This window comes from Candoia aspera, chromosome 6 (assembly GCF_035149785.1).
Source record: "Candoia aspera isolate rCanAsp1 chromosome 6, rCanAsp1.hap2, whole genome shotgun sequence".
Lineage (NCBI taxonomy): Eukaryota > Metazoa > Chordata > Lepidosauria > Squamata > Boidae > Candoia > Candoia aspera.
In genome coordinates, this window is record NC_086158.1 from 97523684 (window position 1) to 97546394 (window position 22711).

General features: G+C 42.3%; 1 protein-coding gene across 1 annotated transcript; it reads right to left on the reverse strand.

Moving 5' to 3' along the window:
• Positions 1-2015: 2015 nt before the first annotated feature.
• SNCG (synuclein gamma) lies at positions 2016-15425 on the reverse strand. Its single transcript, XM_063306287.1, has 5 exons — positions 15177-15425; positions 7312-7353; positions 5828-5955; positions 3475-3555; positions 2016-2425 (listed from the first exon to the last, which is right to left on the reverse strand). Exons 1-5 carry the CDS (start codon positions 15295-15297, stop codon positions 2411-2413), a joined length of 387 nt encoding a protein of 128 aa, XP_063162357.1. The 5' UTR covers positions 15298-15425; the 3' UTR covers positions 2016-2410.
• Between the last annotated feature and the right edge of the window lie 7286 nt (positions 15426-22711).

A 22711-nucleotide genomic window follows, 5' to 3' on the forward strand; every position in this document is an offset into this window, starting at 1 on the left:
TATTTGAAAGTTGTTTTTTTTTCCTGAACTTACAGGATCTAGGGCAGTGGGCTATCAACTTTGCCTTGCATTCAAAACGTTGTGGTTTTTTTTTTCCTTTTTAATCCTTAGCTCCCTCTGAGAGCAAATAAACCACGCTGACTCCATTTGAGGAATCCTGTTGGTTGAAGGAATCCTTCAACCAAGGAATCCTTCAACCAAGTGCAGTTGGTTGAAGGCTCAGCTAAATAGCAGCACCCAGTTAAAATTTAAGAGACCCTAGAGAAGTATTTTGCAACCTCGGCAACTTTAAGATGGGTGGACTTCAACCCCCAGAATTCCCCAGCCAGCCATGCTGAAGTCCACCCATCTTAAAGTTGCCGAGGTTGAGGAGCACTGCTCTAGGGGCTAAGTGGGGCAGAAGTGGCTAGCGGCTGAAGGGGAATCCACCATGATATCCTAGGGCTATGGGCTAGACTAAGAAATTACAAAAGAAAGAAAGAAAAAGAAATTAGAAATAGATCATGGCAAACCACTGTTGCCAGGAAAACTACATGGTGTGTCCGTACAATTACCAGGACTCAGGCACGACTGACGGGGGATTTCTACCTTTACATATGCGAAGAAGCAGCATGGGTGTTCAGTAAGAAAGGAGGAAGAATCTGATGGGCATCAAAATATCAGGAAGAAAACAACTTGGGTAGCTGTTACCCAAAGTTAGACAGGTGAGCAGAAGGAGGGATCTGTATCTGTGATGGACTTGCCTTATATTATATATGTGTTTATATGTTCCTCGATGTCCATGGAAATACAGCCACTAACCATGTTGGGTCGCTAGGATCCATAAAAGCTTTTCTCTCCTCTCCTGGGAGCACATGGTCTCTAAATGTTTCTAAGGCTTCAATCCCAGGTGCCCTTTCACTATTACTGCACCATCCCTCTAAAACAGGATCTTTTCCAGTTGTTTTTATTCTCTTCCCTTCCCATTGGCCCTTTGCTGAATTTTTGTTGTTCAGCTTCCTGCCTGGAAATTTGGAATGCAATAATAATTTCCATTAAGCTGTTTAGGAAGCTTCCATACAGCCTTCTCCAAATGGGATGAACAAACTTCTCTCCCCACTGGCATCCCCAGAGGGAGCAAGTGACAATACGTGTGTCACAATTGTCGTCATAACAATGGCCTGAATTACATACTTGCATCTTGAAATGATGGAAGGAAGCAATTCCTGTCATTTGTAGGTTGATGTCATTACACATGAGATGTTGTTTTGATGTCAACACGGCTTCTGTTGGACACCTACTTTATGTATACTTATTTATTTTTTATTTATTTAATTTGTCCCCCCACCCCCACCCCAATCTCCTCCCATCAGGGGACTCTGGGCGGTTTACAATAATTTATTAAAAATATCATCTTTGGACCCTGAAGGAAATGATTCTATATCTTCCTTCAGACATGTCTGCAATGAAGCTACTTAGATGTTGCATAGATAACAGCCAGCTGGCCTCCTAATGAATTCCAGACTCATCCATATAGTTGCACCAGACAACCTTTTAAATGTTAAAAACATCTCCCAGAGTCAGAAACAAGCAATGGATGATCTAAATGAATCCAATGTTGCCTTTGGGGCACACATCCTATGAGAACTTTGGACTGGGAGGGACTTACTGTTGCACTGATGACCTTGCCAGCTGTGCTTCCCAAAAGGCAGCATCTGATTGGCTCAGCTATCTGCTATTCATTCTTTATACAATGCTTTTCTTTCAAGTGATCCCTAGTGTTGAATTCTGACTGGCTGATTGTTCATCCAGATCTTTTATGGAAGATGCTAGTTGGCTGGTAGCTGGCGGGAGGAGAGAGGATGATGAGGTATCATTTCTGAGAAAATAAAGCAAAGTCATATAAAGCAGAAGGGCAGCCAGGTAACCAAGGCTGCCACTGTATGGTGCAGTATGGTCCTTACAAGAGCAAACAGTGAGCAGACAATGCTTATGGTCAGACTGATGAATTTAAAAAAAAGTGGAAGAACAAGGACTTAGTTGAAACAAGATTTTATTCTGTCTCTTTAAAAAAAAATGTCCACCCTTTCTAGGGAAACCAAGTGCTGATAATAATGAGCAAAAATACATTGATCAGTGATTCCAACCACAACAGTGTGAAATGGCTATCCAGCCACACTCTTGGAGGTCTCAAAGATGGGTAAGGAAGGAAGCCACAAAGGAGACACGAAGGGGGACGCATAGAGTTGCCCTAAAACGTACAATCAAGAGTTTGCCACCCAGCTAGGATAGGTTAGAATTAGGCAAGTGAAAGTCTGTCGTGCTGAATGAAGATAGCTTAGGAGTAGGAGAGAGATCCCTGCTCTAGTGTCCTCTAACAGGTCTGCGTTTACTCCTGGGTTTCATACTGTAGTAGAAGACCTGGAGAAGATTAATTTCCTTCACCCTGAGAAGAAAAAAGACAAGGAAATAAGTTAGTTTACCTCCTGAAAAACCCACCTACTCTACAGTGCGGGTATCAAAACATATTAAAAACTACAATGAGTTTTTGGGGGATTTGGGTATTATTAGGAATGTGGGCTAAATTTATCCGTTTACTGTCATTGTTTTTCTGTAAGGCGGATATTTTATTGTTTATAATCTTGTTGCAAGCCACGGGGAGTCTGAATGATTTGGCAGCATAAAAATATAATTAACGCTGCTACTACTGCTATTGCTAATAACCACAATGATAATAATGTGCAAATTATGTAATCTGCATCATTTGCAGATGCCTAGGGTACAGTATTTCCATAATTCTTTAAAGGCAAACTAATATTAAGCAAGAGACCAGGTCAGAGTTAGTTGCCTTCAATGCTGCCATTTAAACCATAATAAAAGCATTGTAAAAAGCATGACATCATTAAAACAACAGTATAAGCTGAGATTCATGTACACAGCTAAATAAGTATATCGGTGCTTTAACAAAAGGTTTATTATCTGAAAAAAATTCCATCCTGAGCTGTTAACATACTTCCTCCAGAACAGTCCTGCTAAATAAAGAAATGACTTGGCATTTATTACTAACATTAAGCTAAATTAATATAATTAATTAATAATTCGATTAATAATCACTGATAACTGAGTTACTGTGGGAGTTATTGGAACACATCTGGAGGGCCAGAGATTGTCAATGGCCAAAGTTGAAGAATTTTCCATCTACTTTCAACTCTCTTAATTATCACCAAACATAATATCAAAATGGTCTAGAAATTAGGGTGGGGAAAGAGTGAGAGAAAGGGGGGAAAAACACCCCAAAAGGCAGTATTTTGATGTAAAAATCAGTAAACAAAGATTTGAAATCACTTTATGGAGAAAAGAAATGGTAACCACCTCAGCAGGGAACTGAAGACTGGTAGAGCTTTGATCACATAGTTGTGATCTTAATTTTTTTGACACACCCTGACTCCCACCCTCTAAGATTCTGGGGTGAGCTGAGCTGAGACCCTGCTTTACCTCTGTGGCTTCCACTGGGGTGTCTTCTTCCCCAGCCCCAGCAGGCTGGTCTTCAGGCTGCTCTGGATGCTGTAAATCCTCCTGCAGAGCATACAAGAAGAGGACCTCCTTATTGGATCAAAGTATTATCAGATGCCAGAATGAGCAGAGGGCTGCAGGAATTCCTTCAGGTCAGGGTTTCCTATTCTGGGTAGCTTCCAGATGTGTGGACTCCAATTCCCAGAATGCTCAGCAATGGCTGAAGCATTCTGAGAGCTGGTCCACAGTCCACACATCTGGAACAAAATGCTGGACTGAGATGAATCTTGACTGAATCCATCAAGACTGTTCTTCTGTACACAAAGGTCGGGCACACAGACTTTAAATGCTGAAAAGCTGTGTTTACCCAAGTTGAATGCTATTCCCCATATCACACTTTGCACTGTTTTGTTTTCCTGTGTTGTATACAGACCATCAATGCAAATGTGATCTCCCATCCTGGCCCTGCTGAACTTCAAACTCAGTTTCTGCTGACTGTGGACACAACCAGGCAGTGTGGTTGGGATTTCTCTGCTCTTGATTCCTTCTGGTTTTTGCTTTGTTTGGTTTTTTTGTTTTGCACTTCCCAATCTAGCCGTTACATCTGGAGACCCCTGGTGGTCTCCCGTCCAAGTATTGAATGGCTATGATGCATGAAGTTAATTGTTTAAATTCAGGAATGTAAACTAGGAAAGGAATTGATTTAGCTCTGTCCCTTACATCTACCCTCTCTGCCACTTTGCCAACAATTTATACATGAATGAGGCAAGCATATGCTTTGGATACAAACAAATGTCTGTGTGTTTCCTTGGACCCGAGGAAACGTTCAAGCTCATCTCTAATTGTGAATGGTGGGCTTGAGAATCACATCCTCTGTTTGTTTCTCTTGTGTCTGTATCCCTCATCATGACTTCACATCTCTGACTCACCCTCTATTTTTAACCAGGCAGGAAAGGAGCATCTTGAGATTTTCTCTCTCTCTCTTTCTTTCTGAACTGGAGCACAATTACAGGATGAAGATGTGTTGGCTTGCACACTCCTTCTCTCCCCCTGCCAATATAAACTTGACAACTTTGACACATTGAGAGACACGGACCTTGAACACAGCCACTCTCAAAATCAAGAACAACTGACCCAAAGCTTACCAGCCTAATATGTTAGAACAGTATCATCTATTTTTTTTCAGAATATTCCCTACCAAACCAAATGATAATTTCTGGGCAGGGAGTCATACTTCCAAACATACTTCCTAGCTATGAATTTGAAGAATGTATTTAAAGAATTCCTACGAGATTGGAGGTACTTCTCTAAATAAAGAGCTTGCTATTTTGTGGAGAAAACTCCACAATCAATTATCTTGGTCCCTGACAATAAAAACATCCCAGAATCAAAGACCATCGTGTTGTAAAAAGTCCTGATTCTCTTTTTTCTTGATATTCCCCATAAAGGTTTGTGGACCTTTTATTGTGCTTGCAAATTTCCCATAATTGGCTTTTGTAGAAAATGAAACACTGGGCTGGAAGTCTTTGTAATGAACCAACAGCATACTTGGTATTTGATGTGTTTTCAGAGCTTTTCTTTACAGAAAAACCCACAAGGAGGCAGTGACTTTTGGTTGTACAAACAGCCAATCGAGTGTGCTATGAAACAGTTGCTGCAGAATGTACAGAGAAAACCAACAAAATCCCAGGACAAATATCGCTCAAACATCTGTTCAGTTTCTGCATCATGTCACTAATGGTTTTCTCTGTATCCTGTTGTTCCTCATTTTCAAGAAACAATTGGTGTATCTACTGCCCATTTTAAAGCTCTTAATGGGTGAAATAGCACTTTTGTTACTGATGTCTGTGAAAAGGGCAGGTTCACTAATGTATCTGGTCTTCTTAGATAGTTTGCCACATGTTGGACTTGCCGAGAAGAGAAGGTCATGGACACCAGCATGGCCTTCATGGTGAAGCTCAAGTCTGGGAAGCCATTCCGCTTGTTGAAATCTAGCTACATGAGAGTTCCACCTTCTTGAAATTCCTTTATTGGGTAAACAAGTCACATGTAAAATTCACAACCTTTTTCACAGGAAGAATGGTTCATTGAGGGGAAATAGCTGCTTAGCTCCCACCCAGGCTTGACAGTTTCCTACCTGGCACCATTTCGCATCACTGGTCTAAAACCAGAAGAGTTCTGATTAAGAAGTAGGAAGGATGCTAGGGCAGAAAATTAAGAACCCATCAACTGGATGGATTCCCCTGGGAAACAACACCATACCCTGCACTGGGCTCACCTCTCAGGAACACGATGAAGTCTCATTCATGGGGCAAAACTGAAAGATCACACCTACCCTTTTCACAAGTCCACTGGTGGTTACAATAGTCTCTGCTCCTTCTACTGTCTGCTTTGCCACTGTGTTCACACTGGCCACCATGCTTTCTCCCACAATATTGGCCTGTTCTTTGGTCTTCTCAGCAACTATAGTTTAAGCAGAAAGAAGTTGAGAGGGTGAATCAAGGTAAGATGAAGATCCCACTTTTTGGAATGTGGCATAAATTGTCTGCTATCTTTCAGCTGAGGCCAGGTTTTAAAGGATCGGCACCTTGTGGCTGTCATCATTTTTGCAGCCCAGGTCTGGGAGCCCTACTACCAGCATCCCTTTTGTTGATCTCCAGAAGCCCCCCACACCCAAAAAAATGTGTGGAGGCAGATTGTTCAGCCCTCATTTTGCAGTTTCTGGAATTTTGAAGGGGGTTCAAGACCACCCCCAGAATGTATCGAGTCTGCACCCACTTTCAGAATGTAGCACAGCAAAGCCCTGAAGATGGAAGATGAAAGAAGTTGCACAAGTAGATTGTCTTTCCTTCAGATAGAAAAAAGTCTTGAGTTGACTCTGGTAGAGGGATTCTTATGCATTATTTTCTCTGTCTGCCTTGGGGTAACTTTCTTTATAGCTGCCGAGATGCTTCCCCCCTTTGAAGGCCAAAGACTTGGTGAACCAAGACTTCCTTGTTCTCTCCGTGAGTCCATTGATCATTCTTCTCATGGACCACATGCTGGGAATTATTCTTGTAGCATATGGCAAACTGTTTTGCAGTTTTGCATAACTGAAAGTATAGCTGTTAACCACATGAACAAATATCTGTCTTGGATAACTGAAATGATCTATTTTCTAAAGAGTTCTGAGCTAGAAAATGGCAGGTTGATACCTGCTCACCTTCAAGATCCAACCCTAACATGGTTGATTTACTTCTGGTTTCTCTCAATGTGCAAACCCACTGGGGCTACAACCATGTTTTCTTTCTTGGGATATTCAACTAAAAATAAATCACATGGTAGCATGATTTTTTGTATGTCTTTGCTTTTATTGTACAGCAAACAAAGAGAAGGGAAAATAAACAATGTACAAAATGATAAAAGAAAGAAGACAAAAACTAAAGAAAACCAAAACAGAAACAAAAATATATAGGGCTTATGTTTGCAGAAATACCAGCCCTACACAAGCATTTCAGGGCAGCCAGCCATATTTCATTTTAATCACCTATTGCTGATCTGCTTTGATAAGTGATTCATTCATAAATTGCTAATACTGCCAACACTGCAGACCCTGGAGATGTTGGGGCCATATCTTTAACCTTCCAGTGCTGAAGAATAAGCCACACTGTATTAACATCCCATAACGTTAATGGATGGAGCATTTCTTGGACAATATGCGAATTCACATGTATTCATGCAAGTTCCACATGGGTATAGGACGAGGTGAGAGGGTGTCACTCATTCAAAACATGGAATCTAGTAGCAAATCCACAATACCAAAATTTGTGTAGCTCTTACCTGAAGAGACACTTTGCACCACACCCTCTTTGGTTTTTGTACCTGAAAGGAGGAGAGAGAGAGAGAGAGAATTGATTAGTTTTGCTTTCAAAAATCATTTATATTTGCAGTAGCATTACAGCTTAGCAGAGAATGAGTCACCAGATAAAAGGCATTGAATTTCCTGCTTCCAGGATGAATATAGCCCTTCAGACAAGTGGCAGGTTTGAGCATCCATTCAAATACAAAATCCACAGGCAAAAGAGATTTTAGAGCGCAGGTCTTGTTTTGCTGAGGAAGGAGAAAATCTTGAAGGAAGAGTCCATCCCCCACAGAGCATCAGACCTTTAGCCAGAGAAAAATGAACAAGGTTTTTGGATAAGCAAAAAGAGCAAAGAGTTGTCTGGACATGAATGCGTGCTCACCTATGGAGGGATTACATTGTTTTGGAGACTGGTTGGGATTCTTGCTGGAACACATCTAGAAGCCATCTTGTTAAGGAGGACAGCCTTATAATGTAAGGAGCTGGTGCAGAGCTGGTGTCCAACCTTTTCTGGAATACCATCTTGAAGTAATGCCCTCTACAGGTCTTGTATCACAATTCCAACAACCCCTCAAGATAAAGCTGGGGAAGTGTGCTGAAGGTCTCCAGATGTTACCCATTGGGCAAATTCATCATCAAAGCTGATATTCTCACTACAAAGGTGCTAGGTTTCCCTAAATATATAGAGTTATGAACTGCCTACCACATTTACTGCTTTTCAGATGCCTAAAAGGTAAATGTAAAATCTCCTACAAGGATTACAAAGAAGGACATCAAGTCTTTGGTGCTTGGTAGATGGCTTGAAAACTCTGTTCTCCTCCAAAGTACATCATCTGAGTCTGCTTTAAAGGTTAGCAAGATGCTACACCCAGCCGAACTCCATTGCCATTTTAGAAAATTAGATCACTGGATTGTGCATCAAGTTTATGTATCCTTTCAAAGTACCCAAATCCAAGGATTGTTTTACTTAGCTCTTAACAATATACTGAACAAGCACAGAGGACCTCACAATGCTGAAAGTCATTTAGAGGTGATTCAGGTCGTACTTTATTGACATACCTGTTTTAAGTCACATTTATTCTAAAATATCAGGAAGCTTTATTTAAAAAAAAAAAATTCTGTAAGCAATTTTTCAACCTTATATTCACTTAGGGGAGGTGGAGGGGGTCTTAATCTTAAAATCAAGCTCTACTTTTCCATAAATGTCCTTCACTCAGGGAATCTGATTTTCTTCCCTTCCTTCTTTTCTGAATTACTGTATGTCTTCCACAGGACTAACCACAAAAATTAAGCGTGTTAAGGTTTTTCTCAGATGTGTGCATGTTAATTGGAGTTTACCTGCGAAATAATTCCAAAGTGTTGATGATATGGGGGGGGGGGGAGTGTTAGCTATGCTAATGAGCAAACCAATTTAATTTGCCATTATTCATTGTGGTGCTGAATGGGCATTTTAATGAGCCAGGTCTAATCTCTGGCATATTCTTGAAAATTAAGCAATATTCCTACCACGCCTTTGCTTGTGTGCTCTGAACAACAACAGAGCAAAGGGCTTTCCTTGAAGTTTCAGACAATATTATCAAAACTTGAACTGCTCAGTATCCATGTCCAGCTGCTTTCAGGGTTGCCCACTGTTTTTCTCACTAAGACCCGCAGCTTGGTCTTCACACCAAGGCTCCTGAGATTTGAACAACCTGGAGGCAGGTGAAACATTTTCTGACATGCAGATGTTTACATTGAAAGGAATATAGGCTGCATATTCACACACTGCCAAAATTAACACAAACCTGCACACACATACACACCCTAACTGAGATCAAAACTGACCAAGTTTGGTCTGCTGTGCAGTTCAGCTTTTCACTCATCTTGTGAACTGAGTTCTGTGAAGGGGGAAATTGTAGGACAGAATCCCTTTCTTACCGATGCCCTCCTCTTGGGTTTAACCGAAGAACACAGTTCCAGAGCTGCCAATTCAACTTAGCAGCTCTAGTACAGTCATCCTCACTGTGTTTAATCTTCTCCGCACTCTGGAAGGACCACGCCCAAGGCGTCCAGGTTCTGGTTGGTTTTCTGCATGGCATGAACTCTGAGTCCCCAAACCACTGCAGTTGCAAGTCCAAACCCAATGAATGGTCACCGATGAATGGATCACAATGGCTATTACAGGTTCAGTGGATCTTGACCATTGCAAAACTTTCTTACTTCTTCCTTCTCTTTTCCTGGGCCTTCAGGGCTGATGTTCTGTATGAAGTGACCCTCAGCTCACAACAGTCATCCCATCCTGAGCTCTGCTTTAGGTGCCCACCTACGCTATTGGGGGGAGTAGAGCTCCCATTTAAATTTCCCATGATGCTTCCAAAGGAGCATGACCCTGAGCATTGTGGGAAATGTAATGGCAGCTCTAAGCCACCTGGGGTTGATCATGTCTGCTCATTTCTGCCATCACAATGTAACTCCACCGGGTTTCACCAGAATGGGCTTGGCAATTTGGAGATCAGTCCAGAATGAGACTGTGTTTGGGGTTAAAACTGCATTTCCGCTGTATTTTTTTCCTAGTGGTCATAAATCAGGAATTTCTGGCCCCTTCTATGTCTCCCTCTCTGAGAAATTTGGGCCTTGCCATCTCTTCACTTGCCTCTAGGGAGGAGTAATTCAGCACCTGGCCCTGTCCACACACGAAGAACCTTCTAGGTCCATAATGAGATCATTTCCTAAAGCAGCAGGTGACTAGTCTAGGGTGACTGTGGCCATGGTCCTAGTTTGTCGCTACTGCCCTAGCACAACTTCATGAGGATGGGTGGGGGAAGGGTTAATCCCTAAAGAAGGGAAGGAAGCTTGTTGGGGAAGAAACCTCATGGGGAAAATGTTGAGCAGGTGGGAATGCACAAGGAAAGCATTATCCAGCTAAGTTCCTGGTCAAAAGGGTTTCACCAACTTGCAGGATGGAAGGAAACGCAGGAGAACTGGTGAGGTGGAGTTGGTTCTACCTCTTTGGGACTTTCCACCCCTACCCAATTTCCACACCAGCCCTGGTCATCTTAGACATCTACAGTGTGCGTTATCTCAGTAGCACTTAAACCATCACCACTTTCACCAAGTTGCCTGATAGAATTATCCACTTCCTGCAAGTGAGGGCTGAGCTGAGAGCTGTTGGCTGGAAAGTTAGGCAGATGGCCAATGCTATACAGTACTTCCCAACCTGAAGCTGTGTTAGTGGACAATGTTTTTCTGCTTGAAGGGTTATTCCCCCAAATCTGGTTTAAAGGTAAATAACCCTAAGATGAGAAGAGCAGGGATCTTGGATCACAACCCTCTGATCAGCAGACTGAGCAAGTAAACACCTCACCATCTTCTTCTACTTTGGCCTACACTGCAGTTCTGCTGAAAGGAAAACCACAGTTTCCTAACTTATCTCTCTAAAGCCACCTTACTCCAGGTCCGTCTGTTCTTTTTCCTTCTCGTGCACGAGTGTGATATATTCATGGCCATCCTATTGACAAGATGGTGAACAGATACACCTTCTGCTTTTCCTCTTTCGCCGTTGTTGGGAAAGAAGCCACCAAGACGATGAAGGAGAAGACCGGAGGGCGTCTAAACAGCGCCATTGCAAACCTGAGCTGCAGTACAGTCAAATTCCTGCCACTCTTGAAAATTGAAAGAATCTGGCTTAGTTTATTTCAGGAGGGGCTGCACCCACCCCTGGCTTACAGCTTTTGGCTCCCCGCTGTTTAACAACAGCAGCAACAAGATGACCTTTGCAGCAAGCAGGATGGGGCTGCTGATTAGCCTGGGCTGACTGACGTTTGCAGGAAAGCTCCATTTTATTCAGCAGATTGCTAGACTGGGAATGTGCCTGGAAACTGCCCGTTCCTTATTCTAAATTAACATCTCTGGTTGGTGATTCTTTTCGTTCTAGTAAAAGCCGACAAGCCTGAAGTCGTTGCAAAGCACAATCTGTTTTATCCCGACACTGTGTTCTCCCTCCCTCCCTCCCTCCCTCCCTCTCTCTCTCTCTCTCTCTCTCTCTCTCTCTCTCTCTCTCTCTCGTTGAAATGACTCAGCATTATTGGGCTTGTTTATAGTCAACAGGAGACAAGGGGGGTGGCGGCTGGGGAGTCAGGGGAACATAGGGAAAAACATCTCATCAAGGCAGGGAGATGTCGCCTGCTAATGACCTGCAAAACATGGTGCCAAATCTGCAAGGTGGTGCCAGGCAAAGAACTCACTTGCTAAATTCTCACAGCGTGGAAAAAGGACTCGGCATCTCATTTCCAATCAGGCTGCGAAGTCTCCACATTTATTTATCCCTGCCTAGTAGTTTCTGGGCAAATATATTGGGCCTTCCTTCTGAAAGTTTATTCAGTAGCAATGGCAAAGGAGCATTTCTTTGATTTTGCAAAAAAACATAGTCATGATTTCGACCCAGATTAAGATGGCTTTTTAACCGAAATGGATTTGTGCTGTCAGCAAGCACTGTGGTTAGATAAAACCATGTCAGTATATTTATATACATATACATATATATAAAATATACTATTACATTTATATATATATATATATAAAAATACTGTCTTGGATCAGTGAGCAGTTCTGTAAGGGGGCATCTCACAGCCTGGACTTCTGTGTCTTCTCCCACCAGGTGAGGAGAGAGGGCAGTTGATTCTCCTCTATTCTTATCTCTTGACCTTGTCAGAAGGGTCTTCCCACCTCTGCACCCGACAGAGAATAAGAAGTCCCGGAGAAGAAAGAAATAGATACAGCCTTGCTCTCCTTTGGTGGAACTGGGCAGGGTACACCCGCTGGCCAGACCTCCATATGTTCATGGAATGATGCACAGCTTCTGGGTTCAGCCAATACACTAAGCCAAATGCAATTATACAACTTCAGGCTCAGCACCACATGTAGACATAGCCATTGTGGTTTATTCAACCAACCATGATTAAACACACCAAGGCTTAGCATGCCAACACAACTGCTGGAAGGCTGCCTGATGTTCCAAGAAGGTGCACCAATTTAAATGCAAGAGTTTGGTGTGGTTTCAAAAGAAGTAGGGGAGCTGGGGAGAAGAACGTTCATTGCATGGGCAGGATGGCTGAATCCAAAGCCCTCCCAACGCCTGGGCCTTCCTGAATCATGTAAATATGTGGGAGATGACCCTTGTTGTGCAGCATTGAGATGAGCTGCAAGATAAAGGCAAAATCGCTCTGGGTTGGGCTCAGCTCCTGTTCAACAACGTGGAAGTGGTTTACTTTATCCTTTATTACAGGGCACAGACCCACCAAGAATATCAAAATAAAATTCAAGAAAAAGACACAAGAACATTATGACACCCTAACAGCCCCCTTAATAGGACCAAATCAATTTATAAACTCCAACTGGAAACTTTAGCAATAGCTAGTGTTGTTTTGGGGTCTTGGAGGGGCTTCATGTAAAATGAATCTGGTGATACAAGGAATAGCCTTCTGAGAGGTGATCGCAGTTTGCTGTGAGTGTCTCTACCAGTATTACAGTATACACAGATTGGGCCAATGACTCAGGATTCCCAGACTGACAGGGAGACACCTTTTTTTGCATAAGGAATTTCCTGCCCTCCGTAATGGCTGATAGCAGAACATCCAACTGCAATATCTTGAGAGCCCTTTGGAATTTATTAACAGTAAGCACTTCAATGTGCAAGGACAGTTTAAAACCAATTTTCCTATGTCCCAATCATATTGTGGGTGAATATTGTGAATATTGCTATATTCAGTTCAAAAGGCTGCATCAAAGATCCTATATTTAAGACCGTTTGGATCGGGATTTCAGGAGGAGTGGAGACACCATAATGTAAAGAAAGAATGGTAGAGCTGCCCATCTAATCTGGAAATTTAGACGAGGCATTTGTTTTCAGATGATGGCTGATGTGTTAGAATATAATCATGCTTCAAAATTAGGGTAAAGGGATGACGCTGTCTCCGTTTCATCCTTTTTTCCTGCTTCCTTTCCTTTCCTTTTTAAAAGTATGGCTATTACAGGTCAAACTTCCAAACCATATCTGCACACTCGGGAGAATGTGGATTTAAGGGAACACCTGCAGGAACATTGAAGGCATTTCTTCTGATGTTTCCCTGCAATCTCATTTCCCAGACATGTGCTTCAAATCGAGTTATAAGATAAAAAAATAAGCTTAGCAGGAATTATACATGCTGGGATGAAATGGGAAGGTCACAAGGCATTGAGGGGAGAAATCTCTGTATCTATGAACTGGAAAATGTGTTTGCCGAAGTATTATACAACTGCACCCCAAGAAATGAAGAAAAAGGGAAGGGAGAGAAGAGGAATGCAGAGGGAGGAAGGAGGAAGATTGCATAGCAATAAAAGAAAAAGCGATTCTCATTAGCAGACAGGATTATAAATGTTGTTCCTTGACATGAATGAAGATTTGTGCATTAGAAAAACACAGGACTTGAGACTAGCAGGTGATGCGACCCACCACTTTTTTTTTTGTAACTGCCTGATGACATTTCCAAGGTAAAGTGATGGGTTGAAATAGCTGCTTATTAGATGAATGAATATTGGTAGTTTCTTCATATTGGAATTAAGACAGAGTAGGGTTAAATGTATTCTTGAGCTGCAGTTGATGATTCTGGCAGATTTGCACAATGCAGGATTTCTGGTGGCTCCATCCACGTCAAACTGTCCTTACAGTTTCTATTAGCTTCCAGGCTCTATAAATCAGAGGACACTGCGGAGCTAATATATCATTCAAGTGTACAAGTATAAACACCTTGCTATGGGCATAGGAACTACCTTTTGCAGGCCGTCATAAAATAAGGAACGATACCAATTTAGAGCAAAATAACAGAAGTAAGGATTGCCCAGGATTGCACAGATAAGCAGTTAGGAACAAACCAAGCAAATGTAAAGAAAATAATAATTCTCGTAAATGCAGATGGTGGCAATGGTCTTAACAGTTTCTCCTTCCATTCCCCATTGCTGGGTTAGATGTCAACCAGGGGAATGAAGAGTGATTCTGTTGCCTTTGCAGACTGAGAAAGCCCTGAATTCTTTGGTGCAGCTCTTAGCCGATAATGCAATTCAGTTCCTGGGAGGGAGCCAAAAGAGATTTTACCTCTCTCAGAGAGCCGGCTTCTGGCCCTCTTTCTTCAGAGGAGCTGAGAAGAGACCGAATGCAAGCTGAGAAGCATTGTGAAAAGGAAGCACGTACTGAGAGAAATGCTTGGTTTCTTGATGGCTTCCTTTTGCAGTTTATCCTCACAAAAAGTATTTGGGGAAGGGGAGAGTTTTAAGTTCCCAGATGTGACGCAGGCCCAAGAAAGCCCATCATCCATAGCCAAACATGTATTTGCCTCCTGCTTTTCTGCCCCAAAGCACTTCTCCAAACAAGGGCATAAAAGATCCTTCCTTCCTTCCTTCCTCCCTTCCTCCCTTCCCAGAGGTCACTGGGACACAGGGCAACCCATACGTCAATCTGGAATTTTGATCGGAGCAGCTTTCAAAGGGTTAGGGGAAAAGGACATGCAGAGATGACCCTTTCATAACAGGATCCTTCAAAATGTTCAGAACTACAAATCCCATCATGGACGATCCCCTATGGTTCAATTGGTGAACCCAGAGGACGGGCTGGGAGGAATAGGGTGGTATTCTGCAGGGAAAGCAATTACCTACATTTATTATTATTGTTTTAAGAAAAGTCATACATGAGAGGAGGCCCCCCACCCCCCACCCCCACCCCCGACTGCTCTGATCTCCAGAGCATCGTTCTGCAAGGTCAGAAACAGAGATATGTTTATGCCAGGGACTGCAGAGGTGACTGCCTGTTGAGAAGGTACATCGTTTGACCTACCTACGTACATCACCCCTTCTTTGGTCTTCTCGGCTGCTTCAGTGACTCCCTGCTTCGTCTTCTCAGCCGCGGCCACCACTCCCTCCTTAGCAATGGAGAAGCCCTTTTTAAAGACATCCATGCTGTCTGGCTGGCTGGCCTCTGCAATAGTTTTGGTGCGAGCTGGTGGAAAGTCTTCTGCCTGCTCTGTGCAGCCTTCTCTCCCAGAGACTCTCTGCTTCTACTCCTCAGCCAAATGAGAGCAGCAGGGACTGGGTGGCTCGCTCTTATTGAGGAGACACATCGCAGGGTAGCCAATGCCTGCAAGAAGATGATGCTGAAATATTAATGACATGGATTTGCCTGTAAGGTTTTAGAGAAAGGAGCAGAAGCAAAGGGGGGAGGAGGACGCCAAGGTAAGTGAGGGACTTTTTTGGAAAGCCTGCAAAAGGCGTTTAAATGTCCTTTAAAGACCGACTGCAATGCTTCCTCAAGGGCACATGTTCTACAAACACTTTCAGCAGGAGAGAAACAATTTAGCTGCCCTCCCCCCAGGCTTTTCATTGCTCAACTTTTTAAAGCACACATCTCACAGTAAGCTGTAGGCAAACAGAATACTAAGAGGTTGGGGGTGGGGGGGGGGGAGAAAGAGAGAGAGAGAACCCAGCAGAGCATCACATCTTTCAATGAGGGTTTAATCTGAGCCAGAATCTTGCTGCAGGGTAGCTTAACAACAGCCTCAAGGTTTACAAGGCAACCTAGGCTATTTAACAACTAGCGACTTGCAGCATCTTGAGAGCATCGCCCAGCCATTGCTGAAGCGAGAGAGAGCTTCATTATTGCTCTTTGGCACAAGGATAGTTGGATGACTGTAGAAGATGCTAGAGGATGCTCCCGGAAATGTCTCTGGCCTCCCACTAAAGAAAGGTGTTTCTTCTACTACTAAAATTCCACCACCTTCCCTTTCCAAAAATGACCATCACAGCTGGGGAGATGAGCACACTTTCTCCAGAAGAGAGGGCACCAATTTCCAGTCCTCTCCCTTCAGACCTGCGCATCTGCACATTTAGATTCATGCGTGCAATTTTGGAAACAATCATTACAATTTCATTGGAGTTACACTATATGGGGAAAGCTCATGCCCTGGTTGCTGTCTGATGCTGATGAGCAACTGAAGGCCCCTGTTCTAACCGGCAGGGGCTTGAGATGCTAAGGCAGGCTTGGAGTGGCAAGCCGGTAAACAGAGGACATCTTCAGTTAAAGGATCTCCTGCTAAAAGCTCTTCAGATACTTTCTCTTGCCAAAGAAGTGCACAATTAATGCCCTCTGTGAGACGAAGAATCCATCCTCCCATAAGCGATTGAGTAGTGAAGAGGAGGAAGCTCAGGGTAAATTGTCGATTATATTTGAAGAATTATGTGGAGATGCCTCACTCTACCAGAGACATTATCAACCAATGTTGGGGTGCTGCTTACGCTGTAAACTGCAGTCCCAGGTTTATCTCCCGTAAGCCACAGTGATTAAGTATTAAAGGATAGTATCAAAAAAACTTTGACCACGACCAACAAAATAGACATTTACAGCTTAAAATCCCAGGAGCCTTAAGTTTTCATGGCATCTCCCTGCCAGCCCCTCTGCCCTTTGTCCAGCAAATTGGCTCAGTCCTGTTTGTCCCAAGCCCCAGTATCCCATCCTTCTGCTGTTTCCCAAAGACAAACTGGTTTACTTGCTCGTTGTTCTTCTATTTTATACCCTGCCTGTTGTACAGGAGCTCTCAGCATCATATGTAGCACTGCTATTTTTCCTCACAACAATCCTGTGAGGTAGGTTGGGCTCAGAGGGCAGGACTGGCCCAAAGTTGCCCAGTGGGCTTTTGTGGTTACGTATGGAACACCGCCAAAAGTATTGTCAATATTGCCCTGGATACACAAATGGGCCTTACTATCTATTTTCTACAGCATGTGGGAGCGCTTGGCCAACTTGGCTTATCTTGACAATGTACTTGGATGGATGACCCCAGGAAATCCCAAGACCATAGTCTAAATTGAAAGGACAGACACAATCTCAGAAGAAGACATTGTCAAATTTCTCCCAAGTTAAGCCATTGTAAGTCTGGCTTAACTCAAGCAAATCTCTTACCTTATTAGTAGACTGGGCCACAGCTAGGACATGTAGCCTTCCACTGTGACTGCAAGCCACGTCTTCCTGGTCTAGAATTTTGCAGAAAAGATGATTTCTAAAGGGAGAGCAAGCAGAGCTTTTGTATCAATTCATTAAATAAATAAAGGATGACTTACTGCTTTTGCTCCATTTTTGGATGGAAGATCAAATAATTCAGTAGAGCTGACAAGAAGGTACAGGTTTTGTACAAAAGAAACAGGTGTGGCAAGAGAACAAATGAGGTCCTTATGCAAGCAAGTGCCTCTAAATAAAGTTATGTGATTGATTGATTATGTGCCATCAAGTCCGTGTTGGCTGTTAGTGATCACATAGATAGAGTTTCCCCGGGAAAAATTAGGTAAGGCAAATGCGATGCTAAAGCTAGCATGTTATTGCATGAAGAGGCCCTTGCATCATTGAGATGCCACCTGGGATGAAGATCTCCAATTAACAGAGAGAAACAATTGAGAGAGCCTGATGCAACAGAAAGCCAGTTTCAACCATAGATAAAAGCAACAAAACCATACTTGAACATTGCAGATGAGGCAAGGTACTTCCCTCCTTTACATTGCAGCATCTCCTGGAGTCTTTCAGATAGACAGGAGAGACCGAGATACACCCACTTGAGTTCTCCACTGAACGTTCATCTTGCCTTGGAGGGTCCCTGAAGTCCAAGGTCATGCAAGTCAATAGGAATTTGATAATGGGGTGTGACTGCCCATTCTAGATTTGTGGGCCAGGCATTCAGACTGGTCACATTGAGGGTTTTTAAAGCCAGTCACATTTGAAAATGCAGATCATTGGCCACCTTGCGGAGAAGGGTGGTTTTGTTTTTGGACACCAGGAAGGGAATCCTCACTGATCATCACTGCAATGAATAAATAAAATATTGATTATGCTGAAATTAGTGCTGCATTGTAGTAATTGACATATTGCTATTGACCAGTTCTCAATTAGGGCGAATGGATTTTCTTTTTCTTGCAATCTCCCTTCCCCTGCTGACCTCGGCTGGCTTCTCTAAATTGCCCAGCATGGGATGGACCTGGGAGATGTCAGGCCTGTAACAGCACTGGACCCTTTTATGTGCAACCCGCAAGAGTGAAATGGAACAGCACATGAAAAGCGCACCAAAACCTCTGTAAAGGTTCAGCAGAGTTGGGAATGTTTGCCCCACCCACTTTCCTTCCCTGTCATTGAAACGTTGCCCACCAATAGCTGGCTGGTTTCTGTTAGGCATGGAGGGTCCCAATAATTTAATTCCAAGGGCCACAGTATGGCCACTGGTCATATAGGCAAAATGGTGACTGTGTGATCAAAGTCCCACCCTTTTTTACATATAAAATGCAGTTGACATATTAACTGAACTGAGCTGCAGTTCAGTTAATAGTGCCAAAAGGTTAATTAAAATGCAGTGTTCTCAGTGGTTGTTCTATTTCCCCTCATCTTTAATAACCATGGTGACCGTGTCATGTAGTCACTATTTTTTGCATCTCTTCTTTCAAATGCCTGCTTTATGTTTTTATAAATTATCCTCAGAACAAACCTTTTAGAAGTCCCCAATCTTATTTTTGATTCCTTGCACACACACATACCACCCCGCTTTTAACCTTCCCTAAATCCCATTGTTTCCAAGGGCCAGCCCTTGGCTGAGAATTGATGTCCTCTCGTCCCACATTCTTTGCTTCTGTTTTCCCATTTTATTTAAACATTTCTTGTCTTTTGAACTTTTATTGAATCGGATAAAACTCAATCAGGGCTGCTGCATCTGGAAAAGTTTGTCCCCCTGAAATAAGTGATGGCATTTTATTAAAGTGTTAATCTGTTGAATAGCATAATGTTGAAGTGTTGGGCTGGAAGCAGGAGATGCAGATTGGACCAGTTACTTCCTCTTGGTTCATCCTGCCATACAGGGTTGTTGTTGTAGGGACAAAATTGGGGAAGACACCAACAGAGGTCACCTTTACTCTCAGAGAATTTTTTTTAAAAATGGAGTAAATTATACACTGACACATCAGTCGGCATGTATTGGCCAATTTAATTTTAACCTTACAGTCTTAGTTAATCTTCCATTCTTTTTTGCACTTTAATTCTGCCTATGTAAACAAATTAGCAGCAACCTTATTAAAGGATACTTTTGAAATGGACACCCTTGAATCAAATTTAATTGAGCTGTGCTTAATTTAGTCAACCCCTTCATTAATTTGATTCATGCTAAGTTTAGGTTCACTTCTGCATTGCATTCCCTTCCTAATAAGAAACTGACAGCTCCGTTCAGTTTATTGCACCATTAATTTCCTTTTCCTAAAAAAACATGGCTTGGAAAGGCTCTGTTTCTTCAGTATTTGACTTTGGATGCTCAGCCTTCACTATACCTCCCTTGGTTCATCTTCTAAAAGATGATTGTCAGAGTGTGCTTTGCTAAATGCACTTTGCTACAGCCCTCAAGAACATGCTAAGTCAGGCTCTGGGCTATATTGTAAACTGACATGTGAAGGGGCAGAAATAAAGCTGGCTAAGGTAGCCTTCTCCAGCCTGGCACCTCCTGGATGCATTGCACTGCAATTCCCATCATCCCCAGCCAGGCTGGACATTGGTTGCACGAGTTGAAGTCCAAAGTCCTCTTCAAGCTGAACATGACTCCTGGTGACTTCACAGGCAGGTACTGCTTGGAATTGATTTGCCAGTTCCACTTTCTGAAATGTTGACTTCCTGTGATTTTTCTGGTGTCTCCCATCAAATACCTGTCCCTGCTTAGCTTTTGGAATCAGCTGAGACTGTCACCTGCTGTGGTTGCTCATTGAAAAAAATGTCAATATGGGAACACTTGTTCTGGCTTCTGGTAATTACCATATTGCTCTCAAGGTGCTTCCAGAATGACTTTGTGACCTCTCTGCAGCCTTCCTGGATACCAGTCAGACTGGCCAGTCTGTGATTCACAGCAAATGCCTTTTTGTTGGATGGAAAACTGGAGATATTGAGGTAAAGTCTTCCAAAGCTAAACATGACTTCTGAGGACCATAGGAAAGCGGTTCACCATCGCTGCCTTCCAGTCTAGCATGGACTCCCACAGTTCCAAGTACTAAATGGCTCTACCTCATCTGTGCTCTTAAAAAGATCCATATTGTTAGGGAACCCTGTTCTGATATCGCCCTGCTTCTGGAGTGAAGGACCCCAAGAAGGAAGTGACGGCTGTCTTTGAAGTTCAGATCTCAGAGGCTTCTGTAGATGGTTTATCTATTTTTGGATGAGTGTATACATGCATGAAACAGGAGGGTGTTTGCTTCCTAAAGCAACTTACATTGGATTTTCTATAAAACCTAATTATAGAAATTATCCTTTATTTTCCTTCCACTGGAGGAAAGGAGTTAAGAGTTTGTTGAGTTAAGAAAACATACTTTAGGATGTATAATACAATGCACTTAATGAAATGCCTCCATTCCTGAGCTAAAATTGTATTTGAGCATGTAAAGGAGTTTTAGGAAATAAAATTAGGTTTTAGTGTTTATTTAAAGAGGGATGTCTGTGCCCTCTGTTTAAAAAACCCAGTATGTGCTGAGGGCATCCAAAATTTTGCACTGATTGGCAACCCTTAGTGCCACAGTGGTCTTATTTTGGAGAAATTACTCTTCACTGTTAACTTTTGAGTGTCATGTCTTTGAATTTTGCCAAAGGACTTTGCGGAGCATCTCAGTCAGTAGAAATGCTGCTTCTCTTACTGACATATCAGGTGCTTTTTTAATATCTACATAATTTAAAATAGAAAGGATTTGTTGTTATTTAGCAATGAAAACTAAGATTTAAAAGAAGCTGATTTCTGAACCTGTAATGTTTGGGACTCCTCATTCTCTCAATGGCCATTGGCTCCCTCCCTCCCTCCCTTCCTTCCTTCCTTCCTTTCTTCCCTCCCATCCAGAAGATACTTTCTATGACCTAAACCACTGGAATGAAAGGAGCAATACTTATACAGCAATTAATCTTGCACGCTCTGCAGTCATTAGATATATTATTATTAACATGATCTTTACAACAATTCTGTAAGGCAGATTACTGTCAGCATTCCTACATTCCTGGGGCTGAAACTGGGGGAAAAAAATCAGTTGTTTAAAGCTACTCAATGAAGTCCAATCGGGAGCAGTGCCTTCAAAATTCTGCATTTTGACCTCCAAAGTCCTCATCTTGAGATCGTTGGTCCTCGGTCCTTCTACCTGAGCCATTCTTGGAACCCTGACCTGCAAAATAATGTTTCTGCCAGCTGTCCATGGCATCTGCCCACGGCACTGTCAACACTTCCAACATCACTATCAATTCAAAGATGTTTTGTTTTGCTTTCTTTGGTTTCCTGAAAATGCTATGAAGACCTTTGGGGATTCTCAGGAGTCATTTTGGCTGGAGTGGAAGTTGGTGATAAGAAGACACTGAGCACATGCTGGATATGCCAAGAGAAGCATGAGATGTCTTTTCTTTCAGGACAAGAGACGCAAAGGCCACTGTCAGTAAAAAACAAACAGATGTTGCTGGCTAGGAGATAGGACATTTTCTTTACTGGCCATGATAATCGGTGTTCTTTCAGATGTATTTATTGATGTTATTATCCTAAATTAATTGTTATATTTTAAAGTAACATTTAATTGTATTTAGAATAGAAGTTTTAACTGTATTGAGGATATTTTAAATTTGGTATGATCATTGTTGATAACTACCAGGAGTGTACACTGATGTAATAGATAGATAAGAAAAGTATAGATACATTTATTAGTATTAAGAAAATAATATTGTTTCAAAATGAATAATCACAATCTTAATTATGAAAGAGAAAAAGAGGGGCTGAATACTATGTTATAAACAGGACAATGCCCCCCAGACTGAAACTCTTCCTTCTTGCCCTGTGTCAGGAAAAGAAAGCAACCAAATCAATCAAACCTATGGGCCAGAAAGCATAGCAATAAACGACATAGACCTTTTTATTAATAAAACTTAAAAAAATTGCAAGGAAATTACATAAAATCCAGTATTATAGTAACCAACAACATGCAGTACTTTGACAATCAAATGTAGATTACTCTTCCAGGGTTGAACCATGGGAAACAATGCCCTATTACATAGCTCCATGTTGATTTATTTATATTATTAATTTTATCTTCCACCTTCCTGCTTCTATAAGCCCTCGAGGCAGCTTGCAATTTAGACAAGACCCAGACTCCAGAGTTTGTTTAGCAAAGCGTCTGACCCCTTGGCTAGAGGATTTGACTCGTTTTAAGAGATGTAGACTTGCCTTGTAAGGTCTTGCTGTCAAGTGCCAGGATATGCTATGATATTCATCTTGGGAATCTGTTCCGGCACTCAATATTTACTTTTCCTTGCCTGCTAGTTAAAGTTAACATCCTTTTCCTGTATCC

Bases quoted from the DNA above. Each gene is read 5' to 3' on its own strand.
- SNCG (XM_063306287.1), bottom strand. From the start codon at position 15,297: ATGGATGTCTTTAAAAAGGGCTTCTCCATTGCTAAGGAGGGAGTGGTG. The intron at 7,354-15,176 runs GTAGGTCAAACG...TCCTCCTTTCAG, and splicing joins AGAAGGGGTGATGTACGTAG to GTACAAAAACCAAAGAGGGT. The intron at 3,556-5,827 runs GTAGGTGTGATC...TATGCTCTGCAG, and splicing joins CCAGTGGACTTGTGAAAAGG to GAGGATTTACAGCATCCAGA.